The sequence below is a fragment of the Furipterus horrens genome, unplaced genomic scaffold (assembly GCF_987537825.1).
Source record: "Furipterus horrens unplaced genomic scaffold, mFurHor1.1.pri manual_scaffold_11, whole genome shotgun sequence".
Taxonomy (NCBI): Eukaryota; Metazoa; Chordata; class Mammalia; order Chiroptera; family Furipteridae; genus Furipterus; species Furipterus horrens.
This window is the reverse complement of record NW_028327181.1, coordinates 91351673-91369081: the sequence shown is the minus strand read 5'-3', so window position 1 is coordinate 91369081 and position 17409 is coordinate 91351673. Positions and strand designations below refer to the sequence as shown.

The window sequence follows — 17409 nt, the reverse complement described above, 5'->3', positions numbered from 1 at the left end:
ACAGATGGACGAGGCTGTGTTTCAATAAAACTTTATTTATAACAACAGGCAGCAGACCAGATTGGCCCGCGGGCCACAGTTTACGAACACCTGGCTCAGCGCATGGACTCCAGAGTCAAATCCTGGTTTCTGCCATATATTAACCATCTCACCTCCCTGTGCGGGTTTTTCACTGTAAATGGGAACAATTCGCAATATAGTAGTCCCTCTCTATATCGCGGTTCACTTATCGCGGCCTCACTCTATCACGGGATTTTTTAAAATATTATAGTTAATTATTTATCGCAGATTTTTCGCTATATCGCAGGATTTTGTGGTACTGTATACGTATGTTGTTAAAGTTACATAGGGTTTAAGAGTGTAGAATAAATGTAAGTTTCCTACTTCATGGGGGGGGTGGTCTGCAATGTAATACCCGCGATAAGTGAGGGAATACTGTATTTACTTAACAGTAGTATTTTAAAAGTTAAATTAAGTAGCCAGTAGAAAGGCCTAAAATCAAACTTATATAAAAGTGTTGGCCCTTATCATTGTCATCATCATCATCATCATGATCAATATGTTTTATTGCCAAGTTAGAGAAGGTATGTTTTTTTATCTTGTTTTTTTTAACTTTCAAAGCGTGGGCAGAGAGGGGTTTGTGGCAGGGAAGACTCAGAGCACTCATCTGCCAGACACAAAGTTGGCTGGCCTCCAGGACTCTAGGAAGTGTGTCACCAAAGGGCTGTGAACACATGAAGTGCATTCATTATAGCAAATATTTTGGAAATAGATGGCACTAAGCTTTTACAGCTGAAATATTTTATTGCAAAGAATTGTTTGAATAGATTCTGTAGATTATCCATTGGTCAGACTCTAAAGCTGGATTATCCATGACTTCTGTCGAAATAATGTAGTGTCTGGACTTTGCAGTTTTTGTATTTGTGACCATTCAGAACCACATCAGGGTGTAAACCCAAAGAAGCCAAAATGAAATTGATGATCATGGTCCATTAGCATGAGTCGCTTTGTAGGGTTGGTGATACAGGTCCAGAACCTACTAGAAGGATTACCCTGGAGACTGCAGATTGCCTGAAGATCACATATATCTCTCCTTTTATTTATTCTGCAGACACATTTTGAGATGATTCCTATTGCTGATTAACAAACTAATATGAGCCAATTACTGTTACAGTTAAGATGTTTAAATTAACAGAGATGACAGTCTGCTGCTGGGTTATTTGTGGAAAGAGCGAGCAAGCATTTTTCTATTTGTCATTATTGAAATTGGACTTTCCAAAAGCTTCCATTGTCTTTGAAGACTTTATCTAATTCATAATGTTCCTCCCCTGATGGGGGAAAAAAATACTTTATTGGAGACCCTCAGATAAATTGTAGTTATTTGTTGATTTGATCAGGCCTGCTCCTGTTACTATGGAAACAGTACTTTCCAATGACCTTTTGGACACTGAACAGAAAATCTGTGTGTTCCCACTATGGAGTCCTGTTTCTCTCTCTCTCTCTCTCTCTCTCTCTCTCTCTAAATAGCTCAATCACTTGCTTTCTGAACTGTGTGATGTTAAGGGGGAGAAACCTATAAATGCACATCTTTATACTTCATTTCTATCTTGGAAGCAAAATCTTTTAAAGGTTTTGAGCAGAGTAATCTCTTTTTTATTTTTTTAAAGATTTTATTTCTTTATTTTTAGAGAGAGGGGGAGGGAGGGAGAATGGGAGAGGAACATTGATGGGTTTCCTCTTACAGACACATCTCCCAACCGGGGACTGACCCAGAGACCCTCATCTTGCGGGATGACACGTAACCCACTGAGCCGCACTGGCCAGGGCTGGAAACAAAATCTTAAACTGAACTAAGACAAGGCTCAGTGTTGGAAGTCACTTTCACACATTCATTCCGTCCTCCTCAGCTGAGGTTAACGCGCCACTCAGCTACGCCAACGCAGAGGAAGCCTCTGACAGCCGCTGCCGGTCTTGGTTAGGCTGGAGGGCGGGCGGGTGCATTTCTCTCAGGGCTTGGGCGGCACGTGTTCCGTTTAGCTTATCTTATGGAAAGGACTTGGTTAAGGAACAAACAAAGAGGTTGTACACTCCCGTTGTCTGTTTCTTCCTCAGGAATTCCTGAAATGGCCTAAAAAGCCTGTGTTGATAACTATGGGGGTGGCCCCGTGGGTGGGTGTTGCTGGTTGAAGAAACGGGGCAAGCCTAATATTAACATTAGAAGCAGCTGGCCCTGGTACCCACAGGGGATCAGCAGGTGCAAGGATGCTTCCCTCTTCTGGGAAGGAGTTAAAAGGAAGGAAGGTAGAGCCAATGTGTGTTGTCACTAACACAGACATACCAAATAGGCATTGACACGGGTCCTTATGGCTCTCTCTTATGCACCTAAGTCGTGAAAGCCCCTAGAAGAGAGAAGCCTAGAATAAGGGCGACACCTCACATAATGCTGTGTACTATTTTTCCCAAGGAATCCATCCTATAAAGAACTGGGATTGGGGGTCTCTAGAGAGGTCAGTGCCAAGATTCTGAACTCCCTAGGTGTCTTGAAAAAGGAAGCCGTGGCCACCATGGGGCTCCAGATCCTTGCGACTCCAAGTATAGAACATCAGCATCTGGGAGCTCATCACAAAGGCCAAACCCCAGGCCCCATCCTAGACCTCTCCGGGGTCAGCATCTGCATTTCAACCTTCCCCAGGATGACGCTTCTCTCTTGTTTCCGGTCCCTAGGCCCCTCCCCATGACACTAGCGTTTCCCTCCCTGCCGACAGGAGCTCTTTCTTGCATCTCAGTAGTTGCTTCTGTTCCCTTGGAAATACCCTCCCTTCTCCTCCACTTCCCTCTGTCTCAGGTTCTTCAAATCCCAGCCACACCCTCTCATAATCCTCGAGGCTTTTCATCTGGTCTGACACTTCACTGTGCAAACTAAAGACTGCTCACTTGCTGGACACGCCCGTGAGCGCCATCACCCTCCTGCGGGCAGAGTGAGCACCCTGGGTCCTGCTCTGAATGCCTTGAAATCTAAACATCAGGCCCGTGAGGAACCCACCTTGCACGTGGCTTCCCCTGACGTGCCGGAGGAAGGGGTCTGCCACCGTACAGCCCAGAGGCTTCCTCTCCTTACCCACCCACATCCCCTTAGGGCTGGACAAAACCATGTCCGAGGAATACGGTCCCTCTCACAGATGAACTAGCTCCTTTCCCACGCTTTTTGCAATTACAGAAATGGGTAGTTCTGGAAATTTCCAGCTGGTGACTGTGGCATCTACTCTGTGTCAACGCAAACCTTGTTCTTAAGAATGTTGCTAAGTAGTATAGCGGGTGTGAGACCTTTGACTTTATCCCCACTCTGGGTAATGATTCCTGCCGGGAGGTATTCAAGCAGCGATTGGGCGATTCTATCAGGAAGGTACAGGGAAAATGCCAGATTAACTTTCCTTTAAGGTGCTTTCCAACACCAAGATTCCTATAAGGGTGTTTTTGTTGCTATTGTTCATTCCTTTAATCTTAACATGGATTAAGATCTCTACCCTAAAATAGAGCTTTGGGATTGGAATAAAAACGGCCTATTTTGAGAACAATTATAAATAAGCTTGTGATTACAGATTTAAAGGACTGTAATGATAAGATGTAATGGAAGATGACCTATCCGCTCCTGTTCAAAGAGATGTAAAATTCACCATCTGACCAACGTGTCTTATCTGAGCAGACAAAGCCTTCCGAGTACAGAGCATAATTTGTTTGTCTCTGATCCTCTGTCTGTTCAGGCTCAGGGATGCTGTGACCCTTTCAGGCTGTGGCTTTGGGTTCAGAAAATCAGTCTCTCCCTCAGATTTCCTCCCGGAAGCTGACTCACACACTATCTGAACTTGTAGGATTAAATCCATGACAGCTTGTATGGAATTCTCTGTTCACATGGTTTCCACTTACTTTTTCCGCATTAGCACTTGAGAACGGGAAGTTAACAAGTTATGATGGGTTATTTTAGACAGAGGTTGAAAGATGAAAACAAATATGTCTGAAAAGCAACACCTGGCTGGTTACCTGGCATTCAGTCAGTCAGGACTTGGTTCACCGGCTGCCTGGCCAGTTTATGTTTCACCAGTAATCTTGGGCACTTCGAGGTACTGAAGAGCCTTCTGAATGATCAGGAAAAGATACACTTGGCTGCAAATAGTTTTAATGTTAAGTGGGCTTGGTTTTGCTCCTTTGTGTAATAATGACAGTCTATGTATAACATGGTCAGGTAGCTAGCGATGTACCACCTCTGACATTGATTAACCAGATACCCCGTTACTCCATCACATGCATTGGCCAAAAGCAGAAGAAACATACATGGATGGGGTCGAGCTGCTGACATGGTGCCCTGTGTAGGCACAGAAAGAAGAGGGAAGGCTCCCTGCTCCATGTGGTTTGACCTGCACCCTTCACCATTCATACAGGAGAGTTAGTTCCTCCCCCCAGGGGAGTGGTGCTCGTCTAAGGGGTCACCTGCTTTCTCTCCGTGACCCTCAGTCATGCAGTGTCTTATGCTGTCTCACCCCCATACCTTCTGTCTGCATTGTACTTACGGATTTTTTTTTTGTTTTAGAGAGAGACAGAGGGAGGGAGGGAGAGAAACATTAATTTGTTTTCCGCTTTTGTATGCATTTATTGGTTGATTCCTGCATGTGCCCTGACCGGGAGTCAAACCTGCAACCCTGGCATATCGGGACGACGCTTTAACCAACTGTGCCATCCAGCTAGGGCCGGCCCCATTGCAAATGCAGCCTGTAGTGTGTGGTTCTCCATTTTCATTTTCTTACAGTGCTTGTCGTTTGCCTGTATACCTAGCATTTCCCCTACTAACCTAGCAGTTCTCCTCCTCCTCCTGTCTTTTGCAAGGCTGCCATGTCCACTTCTTAAAGGTAGTTCTGCCAACACGCCATCCTCTGCCACCTTTCCTTCCACAAAAACGTCCACCTGGTTTGTGTGACCCCCACGCCCGAGCCCCGGCCATGATGTCCACACTGAAGGATGCGCTGAGTGTTCGGGTGGCTCGAAGCTCATGCCCACTTCTGCCCTCGTCTGTCCGCCCCTGTCCAGATGGCCACAGCCCCCAGGGAGAGGAAATGCCTGTGTGTCAGTCACCCAGAGAATACACCAGTGCTCCCCACCCCACCTTCACAGTAGGTTCGTTTACAGTTTTACCCAGGAAATGCTGGAGTTTCCTCTGAGTGATTAGAGATAAGTTGGGGTCTAATTGGAAAGCATCCAATGGACAGAAAAAGCGCATCTTTAAGTTGACAGCACATCCTCCTTTCTTCCTGTTACCCCATGTGCCTAACCACACGCTGAGACGCATCTTCAGTCTTGCGTAGCCGTCCATCGGCGTGAGCACACAGCCCCACGGCGTGCGGGCCCTGCGCGTTCGCGTGGATGTGGCAGGTGCAGTGTCACTCACCCTGGGCCGAACCCCGCAGACGGCTCTGCCGCGCTGAACGCCTGGCTTGAGGCTGCGCGCTGTGTTTCGGTTTTTCTCATTTTTTAGTTTCTTGCCAACTCACTGAACTGTCATAACCTAATCAACCATTCTCTCCCCAAACTCTCCGATGGCACTTTGCAACTTGCCTGCCAATTATTTTTAAATTCTCATCTATTATCATTTCTGACAATGCTACTCTCTTTTGGGGCCAGGTGCCAGCTGTGCCCTCCGTGTACTGCTTTTGCGAGTAATTAGAACCAGCTCTGGATTGTTACAGCGTATTCGTATTGGAACCAAGTGGAAAATTTAAACACTCAAACACTTGGGTGGAGGGGGCAAGGGGAAACCGCACCCCCGCCCCTAAACTCGAATCAACATAAAACACTCTTCGAAGAAATAAAGGCAACATCCACGAAATAATGTTTCAAAAGTTTCTCACCTCCAGACCTTGTATCTGACACTACAGATGGGTCCCCTGAAGGGCCACAAGAGATTAGTGACCCAGAGTTATGGGAAATGGGAAAGAAAAAATATATTCTTTGTGATTTCACAGGTCTTGTGGAGTGTAGTAACGCTCATGTGTGAAAATCTTAGCCTTTTGAGACTTCTGTTGTCACGGCCCCCTGGTGGTTTGCTTTTAAAACCCTGTCACAGGATGTGGGTTCCCTTAGGAGCCTCCCTGAGCACCGGGCGATTTCTTCTCGCAAAGCAAAAACTTTCCGTGTCCCCAGAGCGAGCGGATCGTTGTTGATCATCCCAGACAAGGAGACAGTTCCCGCTTAAACACAAATACATCACCTACCCTCTTATATCCTGTAGTTCAGAGGATACTTCTTCTCTGACGAAACCAACTCACGTTGGGTCCTTGGGTCCTAACTGTGACCCAGACGTCTTTTCCCTGCGTGGTGTGACACGCTTGCACAATGCATTTCCCGCTTTGTTCTTAGGTTGGGAACTTGGTCGTTCCAGGGAGAAAAATACACATGTTACAGGGCTGTGTTTCCCTGTCCAGATTCCGGTGCAGAACTCAGATGTTGCTGGAATGCGACGTAGAGAGGGAGAAAAAGAAGAAAGGACTAGGGCAAAGCCTTCACCTCCCTGGGTCCCCTGGCTGGTAAACCACGGCTCCTCCCGACTGATGAGAGGCTGCCCCCCTCTTCAGAAGGACTGTGCTCTCCCCCCATCTGCTGGGCAGTCTGGCTTTCACCTGGTTGCTACAGGAAACAGCACAGTTGCCTTCAAACTCAGATCCCAGCTCCACCACCTCTGAGCCTTGGGCCACTTAGCTTCTCTCTTTACCACAGTTTCTCCATCTCTGAAATGGGGACAATTAAAGTACCAACCTCCTAGGGTTGCCGGGAGGATTAAAGGAGTGACTATCAAAGGTGCTCAGAACAGGCCTTAAAGTGTCTGCTGCTGCTATTCTCAGCACAGTCCCTGCTCTCCCTGCATCTCACCCCAGGTCTCCTTCCCTAATGGAAGTGTCCCTGTGCATTGCTGTGGTCAGAGAAGCCATCTTCCAATTAAAGCGGACCCTTTGTCCTGCTTTCTGAACCACTCGTGGGCTCCGTCAGAGAGGGATAGTGGCCCCACCGCCCCTGCCCGCCGCGGGAAGGGAGGGCGTCCTCCATCCGTTTGAGAACAGGGTCGAGAAGTCGGAAGTTCGCAAAGCCTCCCATACAGCAGGCTTTGTGTTGGTGCATATTTTTTTTATGTTTCCCGTGCTTTTTGTTATGGGTCTTAGGACAAGAAACACAGATTGCTCTACCTGAGAGGGAAAAGGTCACCCGTGTGTGGGAAAGCCACCCTGGCCCACGGAGTGCCATCCCTCACTCACACGCTTCTTCTCAAAGTGGCGTCGCTGCCTTGTTCATGGACCAGGCTCCTCCATCTTGTGGCTTTTTCTGAAAATAGAGTTGTCAGTAACCAGTCCATCGCTGGTCCCCAGAGGCCGTTTCTCTGTTGACAGGCTAGAAAGGAACGTGCTGGAAGGACTCTCTTCCTGACTCTTTGGCAGTGGCTGTGGGTGGGCAGCCAGATTTGCACAGAACTGACAGTTTTGGGGGGAGGGGGCAGCCATGGTCGGTCTCATTTCTTACGAGGGGTGGTCCTTCTGTGACCTACATTTCTCCAGGCCCCAACAGCGTGTGGTACCCATGGGGACACAGTAATTGAGTTATTTTAAATTTTACTGCCTTTTCCTTGGCCTGTTGACATTACCCCCCCCATCTGTTTCCAAGGCAAGGAACATCCTGTCCCCCACCCTCCACCGCCACCCCTCCCAATGTCACCCTCTGCCCCCCCCAACCCCCAAAGGCGCCCCCCTGCCCTGGAGACCCGCTCTTACAGCAACACGCGGACTCGCTCAGCCAGCAGGGGGTGCCCCGTCTCCTCTGTGCCAGGTCCTGCTTTCCGGGCCTTTGCTTCCTCCCTGCCCGCCTCCTGGAGGAGGAATCTCTCTCCGAGGCCCCAGCCTGACAGCAGCTACTGCGCTCCGATGATGCCCCGTCACTGCAGGGAGGAAACGCTCCACACAGGAGGCGGCAGGGAGTTGCAGTCCATTTTACAGGTGCAGAAACCGAGGCCTCGGCGAAGGCAAGAGTACCATAGTTGGCGTTCGGCCCACATCTGCTGGACTTCAACGCCTAGGCTCTTCAGCAGCCGACTCCCCCATCCCAGCCCTGCGCACCGCCCCCCAGCTTCCCAGTCAGCACCCCCGCCACGGGGGGCCCAGGAGCAGCCCAGAACACTGCAGCTGGGGCCGGCCTTGGAAGCAGGTGTCCCATTGAACTATAATTAGGTCCCTTGTTTTTAAAAACTGGTTCGGCTTTAAAACGCGCTCAGCGAAGATAGGATGAAATCAATGATTATGTAAATTTTGATTATGCTAAATTTAATTGCCATCAGCCCTGCTTTCAAAATGCCTGCTGCTGTCAATTAGAGACATTTCTAAAAAGCTTAAATTGAGTAATTGAGCAAACGTATTCAGCGTTTGGGGGAAAGGATCCTTTTGTCTGGTTTTACCTCTGAGGATGAAGTTTGGAGCCTCTTGTGCCAGGTGCCCAGTCCTCCCCACCTTCCCTACGGCAGCCACATAGTGATGGAGAGGCATGTCTAGAACTTTCCCCAGGGACCTGGGCTTTATTGCCAGTTATGGTTTTTTGTTTTTTGTTTTTAATTCAGGAGATGCTATTCTGTGATCATTTAGCTTCAATTGAGTTTCCCCAGTGGTGGCTTCTTTATTGAATTCTGCACTCACATGACTATCATCATTTCTCTTTATTTCTCACATTGCTCTGTGTTCCTGTCAGACCACTCCGGGCCACTGCGGCCCTTTCCCCACGTCTGTATCTGACTTGCCAGCCTGGGCCCGATGGAAGGTTAGATTCAGGAGATACAGAGATGTGTCTGGTTAGGGGTTAGTGGTTTTTTACAAATAATGCACCTAGCAATCCCAAAACACACGTCTGACATCCGTCCACGTCCCCTTGGCATTGGGCCAAGGCCCAGCTGTCCTGTTAGAGCTCGGAGCCCTCTTCTGTGAAGGTGTAGCTGGGAAGATAGGTTTTCTGCCTTGTTTGTGCTGTTTTGCAGCACTTGCGGGAACTTGACCTCTGTGGACCAGACTGGTGAACCTAAGGTGTGTTTCTGCAAAAGATCTGGCTCAAAACGACTGTGTGTAGGTAACAAATACCACAAGAGGGCAGTAAAGATGTGCAAATAAAATATTCCCGGGAAAGGCTGCGCACAGGACAGCCATGAACTCCTGCCTGCATCTCTGCTTTGTGATGGATGTGAAGACAGGATCGCCTCTGTGCTCCCAATTGCTCTGTGGTTTTAGGGACTCATCAGGGCGCTGGAAAGGCGAGATCCAGGTTTCTCCAGGTCTGCGCAGCTCCTGCAGTCTATTCTGGCTTGCACGGGCCCCGGCACATTTCATAGCCACTCTGCTTTCTTAGTGCAGAGAAGTCCCCACTTCTGAGCAACGCTGTGGGCAGTCAGGAAAACCCTTTACTTTGATAGCATCTGTGAGTTCATGTGGCCTCTGACCCTGCCGCAGCCAACTCACAAAGCCAGTGCGGTGTGAATGCCAAAGTGGGGGCATTCCTAGCCGGGAAATGATTTAAAATTCAAAAAATCACGAAGTGCCAGAATGCTCTGACAGTGATACGTCACAACCAGGTCTGCTCACTTGTGTGTGGTCCATGCTCTGGGGAGAGAAAGACAGTCTTTTGCAGATGGGAAAACTTAGAAAGGGTGTTTTTGGTCCCAGTATCCTCATGCAAGTCTGGACTCGTAGCAACCAGGCAGAACTAAGAGCAGCAGCCTTCCCAGGGCCCAGTTAGCAGGTGAGGGAAGTCCTGCCACTTCCTCCCAGTAATGCAATCAGCCAGCCTAAGAAAGACGTGTGTCTGCATTGACCGGACACCTCTGGAAGGTGGGGAAAAACTAGGTTGGTGGAAGGAGAACCACACAGCAGAATAGTTGAGGTGTACGATGCTCGGTCCAGGAAGAACAAGCACTCTGTTCCCCACGTTGGGCAAAGTGCCAATATGCCCCAGGTCCCACAGTTCTCCTTAGAGTGTGGCTCAGTTGCCATGACGACAGGGACCCGCTGGCTTCCTGTGAATTTGCTTCAGCAGCGGCAACAGCATAAGTGGATGTGTCCGTAAAAATATTTCTCATTAAGAAAATGGCTTAATGTGGTTCCCCTTGAATTTCTGCTCCACTAAGTACTTCACTCACCGTGTTGTCTGGCCGAGAGGCAGCGTTTGCCAGTACTAGTCAGCCTGTCCAGCGTGGTGGAGCAGACTGAATAGTAATTTAATTCAAGTGCACTTGAGGTTCTTAATTCTTACTGTTCTGCTAAGTTAGCAATGCAGTACAGATGTTTTGTTTCGATCTAACTGCAAATGAGGATGAGTAATTTGAGAGCCTGCATAATGTAGGGCAACGGTAGGCACTCATTCATTCATTCACCTGTAGCACAACAGAGACAGTATTTGGCGTGCAAAACTCCAAATATTTATTATCTGACCCTTTACATTTGCCAGCCTTTCATGTAGGACAATGAGCACTGAATTCAAAGAACAGAGTACTGGCTTCAGAGCCCAGGGAGGAAAATTGATTTAGACACAGCACTTAGCCTCCCCCTCACCCCCAGGGCTCAGTCTCCTCTTCTGTAAGGCCAGTGGCCTTGATTAGCTTATCTCCAACTTTCTTTCAAATACTAAAGGCTCCTTCCCCCTTGAGCTGTTGGTTAGAGAGTATGTCCCAGGTGGGGCAGCTCTTAGCACAGGGGAGTGACCCAAGACCTAAGAGAAACCACGACCCTGTCATCAGGCGTTCGGCCGACTCTTTGGGTTTCCCCCTTTTCTCTTCGGCTTTGACTGGTCAGGTTAAAATGTCTGGCTTCCTCCATCATCTTTGCAGTGCCTGCCCCTCCTGCCCTGGAAATGCCATATCAGGACTCTATCCTGGGGAGATCAGGGATGTGCATAGAGACTAGACAACAAAATTGTTCATCTGCACGCGATTGAATCGGTGAAAACGAAACAACCTAGGTGTCCAGCAGTCGGGGAATGGCTAAACGCCCTGCAGGGGACGCCACAGTGGGGTGTCATGCGGTCACTGAAAGCCTGTGGTACCAGAGTACTGCTTATAAAAAGTTCACACCCTCTGAAGAGGAAAAGCCGGCTACAAACAATGTAATTCTATGTAGGTCAAAGAAGAAAACATGAAAAAAAGAACTAGAATATCCACCAACCCTGCCTGGTGTGGCTCAGTTGATTGGACATCATCCCGCAAAATGAAGGGTGATTGGTTCGATTTCCAGTCAGGGCACATGTCTGGGTTGCAGGTTTGGTCCCTGAGTGTAGAAGAGGCTACTGATCAATGTTTCTCTCTCACATCAATGCTTCTCTCTCTATCTTTCTCCCCCCTTCCCCTCTCTCTAGAAATAAATTAATTAAATCTCTGGGGAAAAAGAAAAAAAAGAATATCCACCAAAATGTTAACTATAACTATGTTATCGCTGGGTGATAAAATTATGCCTATTTTTACTTGTCCATGCCTGTTAAATTTTCTAAAATGAACATTATTACTTTTATAACCAGAAGCAGCATTATGGTAGAAATTACATAAAGGCAATCATGCAGCCTTTTACAACATTTTATATTAAAAGGAACTGCCTTCCCCATGTGCACATTCATCCATTAGTAAATGTAGTAGGCGGCCACCATGCCTGAGGCTCACTCCTGGGCCCTGGAGGTACATCAGCGACCAGAGCAGATGAGGTTCCTGCTCTCCATCCAGTGGAGGGAGAAAGAGGAATACGTAGCAGGTACTGAGAAGGGTGTGAGGGAGAACACAGCACAGGGACGGACGACAGGATGCCCTGTCCGTGGGCCAGGTGGGGAGCAGAGATGGGAAGACGTCCCGTGTGGGTCAGAGGAAGCGGAAGGTGCAAAGGCCCTCCAGCAATAGGCCTGCTTGGCATGTTTCGGAAGATGAAAAATTAGCCAGAGGACAGCAGGCATTTTATTTACCCCCGCTATGCTCCCCGGGAGGCTGCAATGGCCGTTTAGCAGCAGCATCTTAACCCGTTGCCTGGTTACAGAGTGGGAGGTTATGGATGTCGTGGCTCATGGCTCATTAGAAATGCACAGGCTGTACTCCATTAACAGAATCACTGAAACACCTTCCCGGTTCCTTGGTGGCTGTCATTTCCAGAAACCACGTGATTCCTCATAACTAATATTGCCGTGGGTGCGGGTGAATAGTAGTTACCTTAGAGGTAAGGTGCTGGGCTGAGGTTCTTGGTTATTTACGGCATAGCTATTTCTGTTACCTGTGGATCAGCATCGAAACACCCTCCGGGTTATATCGCCAGGGCTGTTCAGCTAAGCCCTGAACACAGAGCATTTTTATTGTAGGGGAAAAAAGCTTAGAAGAAATCCACAGTATTCATCTGCTCCTGCGGTTGGTCACTGCTGGCCATTTGCCCTGGGAATCTTAGCAGTAGAAAGAAGCTCCCATTGTTGCAGGTTCATTTCGTTACAATTTGTAAACATCTTCAATACCGATATTCTTCAAAGCCGTGTTTTCTATTAGGCAAGACACTTTCTCAAAAGAGGTGCAAACAGACACAGTTACAGAGGAATGAAGTTAAAAAGTAAAGCATCCTTTGGCAGATTACCCGAAGGCTCCGTGATTACGGGCCAGACCCTCTGGGATACTAGCCATTATTAGTCTCTGTGTTCTCGCTGTAGATGAATCTTTGGGCTCAGGTTCCTACGGGAGACAAGTCAGCACCTCTTAGAAGGATTGCTGGGCGGGGTGCTGATGTATTAGAGGCTGGTGACTTGTGACTCTCCTCTGCCACCTGTGTCTTTATTCTGTCTTCCCACCTGCCAGCGCTGATATATAATCATTATGCAAAACCCAAACATTGCGGAGTATCTACGGTATTAAGTTAAGCCATTTGGAATTGCCGTTAGTGTAGGTCAGATTGTCACATCTCAGCTGTTGCGAATGGTCCAACCTAACAGAAAAGGAACATCTCTCGCAGTTCGATGCTCAGAGCTACGCAGCATCATCGCTGGGTACATCGACCACTCAGTGGTAGTTTGGGAAGCCCCGTAGCAGTGAGCCAAGCATGGAGAGCCTCTCACAGCCCACACAGGCAGCTCCTCACACACAGGTGTTAACACACGTGCATGCCGCCACCCAGCCTCCGAGAATTTGGGCTTGTACCACTCGGATTCACTGCGTGATGTGCTTTGCAGAAATGCCACCATGGGAGCCCTTTCAGTAGAGAACACCTTCCATGATTGCAAACTATCATGACTTTTCAAGAATGTGACTTGTATACAGTAAGATGCACGCAGGTTATTAGTGTGTTTTCCGATGGGGGAGAACACTGTTCGTTCTCGCAGCCTGGCAGTCTGGTTGGCAGCACGATGCCGGACTGGGCCTAATGCTAACATGACATCTTTCAAGGAACCTAAAAATCTGAATTGTTTAATCCTAGCCAATAAGCCGTGCCGAGTTTAAGTCATTTTTATCCTATTTTACAACACCATTTTTATTTTCTCTTTAACAACGTCCCATGCCATTTTAGTAAGTTGGGGTCTTTTCCTGCATAGTCCTCGCCGTTTTGGGGCTGCAGAAGATGCTCTGAAATCAGGGTGAGGAGCTGCAGCTGAGATCCCTTTCCTGCCCTGCCCCCCTCTGGTGTGTGTCATACATAGGTCGGGGTTCTAACCCCAAGCGTGGGGCGGTTGCTCCCTAGAAGTTAACAGATGCTGTCAGAGCTAAGAGGGCGCCCCTCCTCGCTCCCATGGGTGGGAGGATGGAGGAGGGCATCATGGGAGGGTGGTGGTACAGCGAGCCAGGATCTCCAGCCCATCGGCTGCTGCTCCGGGCCTGACACTCCATCAACTCTCTTTATGGGACTGTTGAAGAGGTGTGAGGCCGAACTTGAGATTTGGAATTTGTCAGCAAGAGTATTACCAGAGGACTAGTATGCTCGTTAAGTCCCCAGCCCCAGCTGAAGGTCTCAGTCTTCCAGAGACATCTGTCCTTCCTCCTCTGTGGTCCCAATCCCCGACCATGCAGGTTAGCATTGGCATTGCCTTAGCGAAGGGCATCTGCAAACTTATTTTTATTCTAATGCCTGCTTGGGCTCTCGGAAACCTCTGTGGTCAGGCCATTGGCTTCAGCCATATCCCTCCACATGCGCTGATTTTATTTGTGCTCCTGGTGAGGTCTGAATTACATTCAGGACAACCAGCGTTAGGCCAACAATTTGCAAGCCAGGAAGAGCAGGTGCCTCTGCCCTCAAGGGAGAACAGTTGCCAAACAGCTCATTAAAAAGCTCAAAGGAAGAAATGGTCAGCTCAGAGGCTCACTGTTGCCCTCCAATCAGAGAGCGCAGCTGGGGCTGGGGCAGGCGGGCCTTCTCATCAGGGGAGGATCCCCACAGAGAAGCCCTTCCAAGGGCGGGGATTCGGCTTGCGGCCCAGCCAACAGTCTTACGCGCCCTCTGGGGAGGGTCACTGGGTGGCCGACCTCCCTGAAGGCAGAGCCACCCTCACACGCCCCCTCTGGGGCTGTCCCAGCATGACCAGTGACCGCTATGGGAAGACATATGCTGACATGGGAACACCCAAATGCAGAGCCCAGGGCTGTGCTCTGAAAGGTCCCCCCTGGTAACATCTGCTGTTCTGTATTAACATGGCATCCGTCTGACTAGTGCTGGCTGCAAGTTAACTGTTTATGATTTAGCCTCCGAAATTCTGTCAGTCCTAGTGTTGAATGAAGTCATGTTTTTGAATGAATGAATGAATGAGATATTCAGTGATTGTGTAATTAGGTACCCGGTGAAGCGCTTGGTCTAAAGTTACAAAGATGATGGTCCCTACCTTCCTGGATCTCACAGTCTATAAGGAAGACAGATCAGTGAATCCAGGAAGGAGGTATGTTCTGTCCCAAGGGTTTGAGAACATGGAGTTCATGTGGGTAGGGACCCCAGGGGACACAGGGATGTGACCCAGGCAGGGAGGAGGCCAGCTCGGGGTGTGCTGGTCATCCAGCTGGTCGCCACAGTGGGCACACTGGGGAGCCCTGCACGGAAGCTGAGGGAAGGCTCTGCAGAAGTGGCCCTGGGCCCTCTCAGAGAGCCACAGGTGTGCAGAGGCGTGCAGAGCTGAAAGCCAGGGGGGATGTGGGCAGGGCTTAGACAGTGTCTACCACAATTGGAAGTTCTAGGATGGAGGAAGCATCCAGGAGACTGACAGGCGATGCTTCAGCTGGGTTTTGTGCGTGAACGTGAAGACGTGGCCCCTATGGGAGGACTGACCAAAGCCCTAAGGCACACCCCGTGCCCACCTCTGTGTTAGGGCTGGGGATCCAGAGATGGCCTATGGGGGGCTCAGCACCTTCCACAGAGACTGGCACAAAGCAGCTCACTCATTTCCCCCCAAGAGCCAAGAACCAACGTTGCCAGTGCTTTGACTGTTGAATAAAACCCTGCGAGTGCCTTCCTGGCCTCCTACACCATGTTCTCGGTAACCACGTTGCCTTCAGTGATGCCCTGGCACCTGCCCCATAACTCAGAGCCGCACCTGGTTGCATCTGCTGCATTGCGGAGGGGGTGCGCCCTCTCACTGAGAGTATATCCAGAGCTAGAATCTGGGCCTTGTGGCCCAGGGCTATGACTGCCGTGGCTCAGCCGGGCCCCTGGACCCTGGCCTTTTCAGCTGCTGATGTGTCCAGCAACCGGCTCCCTCATAGTCAGATTTCAAAATGCAGCCTCTGAGGGGAGCTTCTCCACCCACTCAGGGCTCCTCCACTTTCTCCGCAGGCTCCTTGGCTGACAGTAGAGCTGTTCCCCTGTGGTCCCAGTTGCCTCTGCTTCTCTGCTGAGCCCTCTTGCTTTCCGCCTCTAACAGACCAACTACCCCACGATGAGGGGGTGGTCTCTCTGGGGTCTTCGTGTGGCCTGAGTCTAATGAATAAAAACTCCTTTTGGTAGTTCACATTCTGACCACGTATCCTTCAGCCTCAAAGAGCAGTGTGTGTTTCCAGGGTGTGAAACCAGATTCTTGGTGTATCACCATTGTTTTTTTCATGACTTAAAAAAAAACATTCTGTTCTCCTTACCGAGCCTTTTAAAGTAGCAATAAATCATCCCCACAGCTTGCCACTTAAGCAATTCCTCTCCTGAGGACACTGTCCTCCCTTTTTGCAGGGGTACAAGCTTCCTTTCTGCAGATTAATGTTAAATTGGAAAATCTACAAATAAGAAAAACTTCAGTAGATAGATTACCTTTTATTATGTTCACTGTTGCCAAGCACTGGTTTCCCCAAGAAGTTAACTTATACATCCCAGAATGAGAATCGGCCTGCCCTTGGCGGAGTCCCGTGACTTGATTCTTGATTAGCTATTTAAAGAATTGTCTCCTCAGAGGTGAGGGCCCTTCGGGGTGAATATAAACCACTGAGTGTGCACAGCTACGTCATGGTTCCCTCCCCTCGTCCCCCCTCCCCCCTCCCAGCCGCCATCGAGCTTCCTTACAACGTTTTCTATCTATCTTTCCCCCCTGGGGAAAAAAAAATGACTGATTGTTTTCACCTGTGTGCTTGTTGTCTAGAAAGCCAAGCTTGGCCCCGCTAAGAAATTCTTCAGTCCCTTGGATGACAGGAGATTTTCCAACAACCTTGACCGAGTGAAACTCACCGACTTCAATTTCCTCATGGTGCTGGGGAAGGGGAGTTTTGGAAAGGTAAGGAGGGCAGTGGCCTGTGAGTGGCCAGGCTTTTGTGCATTGTGCTGGGGTTGTCTTGTTCTTCCTTAAGTTTCCGGGGCAGCCCGTGAGGGTCCCCTGCTCTCTGCACGTGTTTCTCATGTCTTAAGAACAACTGTATCCAAAAAGCTATAGGGGGGGTCACTGTGCAGCCACGTAAGTGTTCAGAACGGAGTGGAGGCTCCGCAGTGCCGGTTGAATGCATAATTCTCACCACTGACCGTTGAAGGTTGACTCGTAGTGAGCGAATGTAATCATGACGAGCGACAGAACTGGGTTTCTTCAGCCTGTATGGCCGCATTTGACTTTCCTGGCGCCAAATGTCACCATAAATCCAGGAACTGATTTCTATCCTGCCTTTTTCTTTGTCGTGATTCCTGACTGGTAAGAAGCTTATAAAGGTCAGGCACATTTTTATTTCCCTAAGGATGCCCCTGGAAAATGCATAATTCAACCCCAACACTGGTAACTTTGCACATTCCTATTAGCGGCCGCAACAGCGCCATCGTGTGACAACAGCCGCGCAGTGCGCAGATCCTGCCGCCTTCACACTTGCCCGGCGCAGGAGGCATTGACTGTGCGGTGGCCCGCAGTGTTTCACAGTTGGCACACGAAGCGGGACCGTGTGACTACTTATACACC

The 17409-nt window shown here is 49.2% G+C and overlaps 1 protein-coding gene across 2 annotated transcripts in view; it reads left to right on the top strand.

Annotated features, from left to right (window-relative positions):
- PRKCA (protein kinase C alpha) overlaps positions 1-17409 on the top strand; it is a 343109-nt gene that overhangs the window by 282099 nt on the left and 43601 nt on the right. For both annotated transcript variants that reach the window (XM_090292657.1, XM_090292656.1), the window contains exon 9: positions 16615-16746. In XM_090292657.1, coding sequence (XP_090148783.1) covers positions 16615-16746 — 132 coding nt within the window. The remainder of the gene's footprint in view (positions 1-16614; positions 16747-17409) is intronic.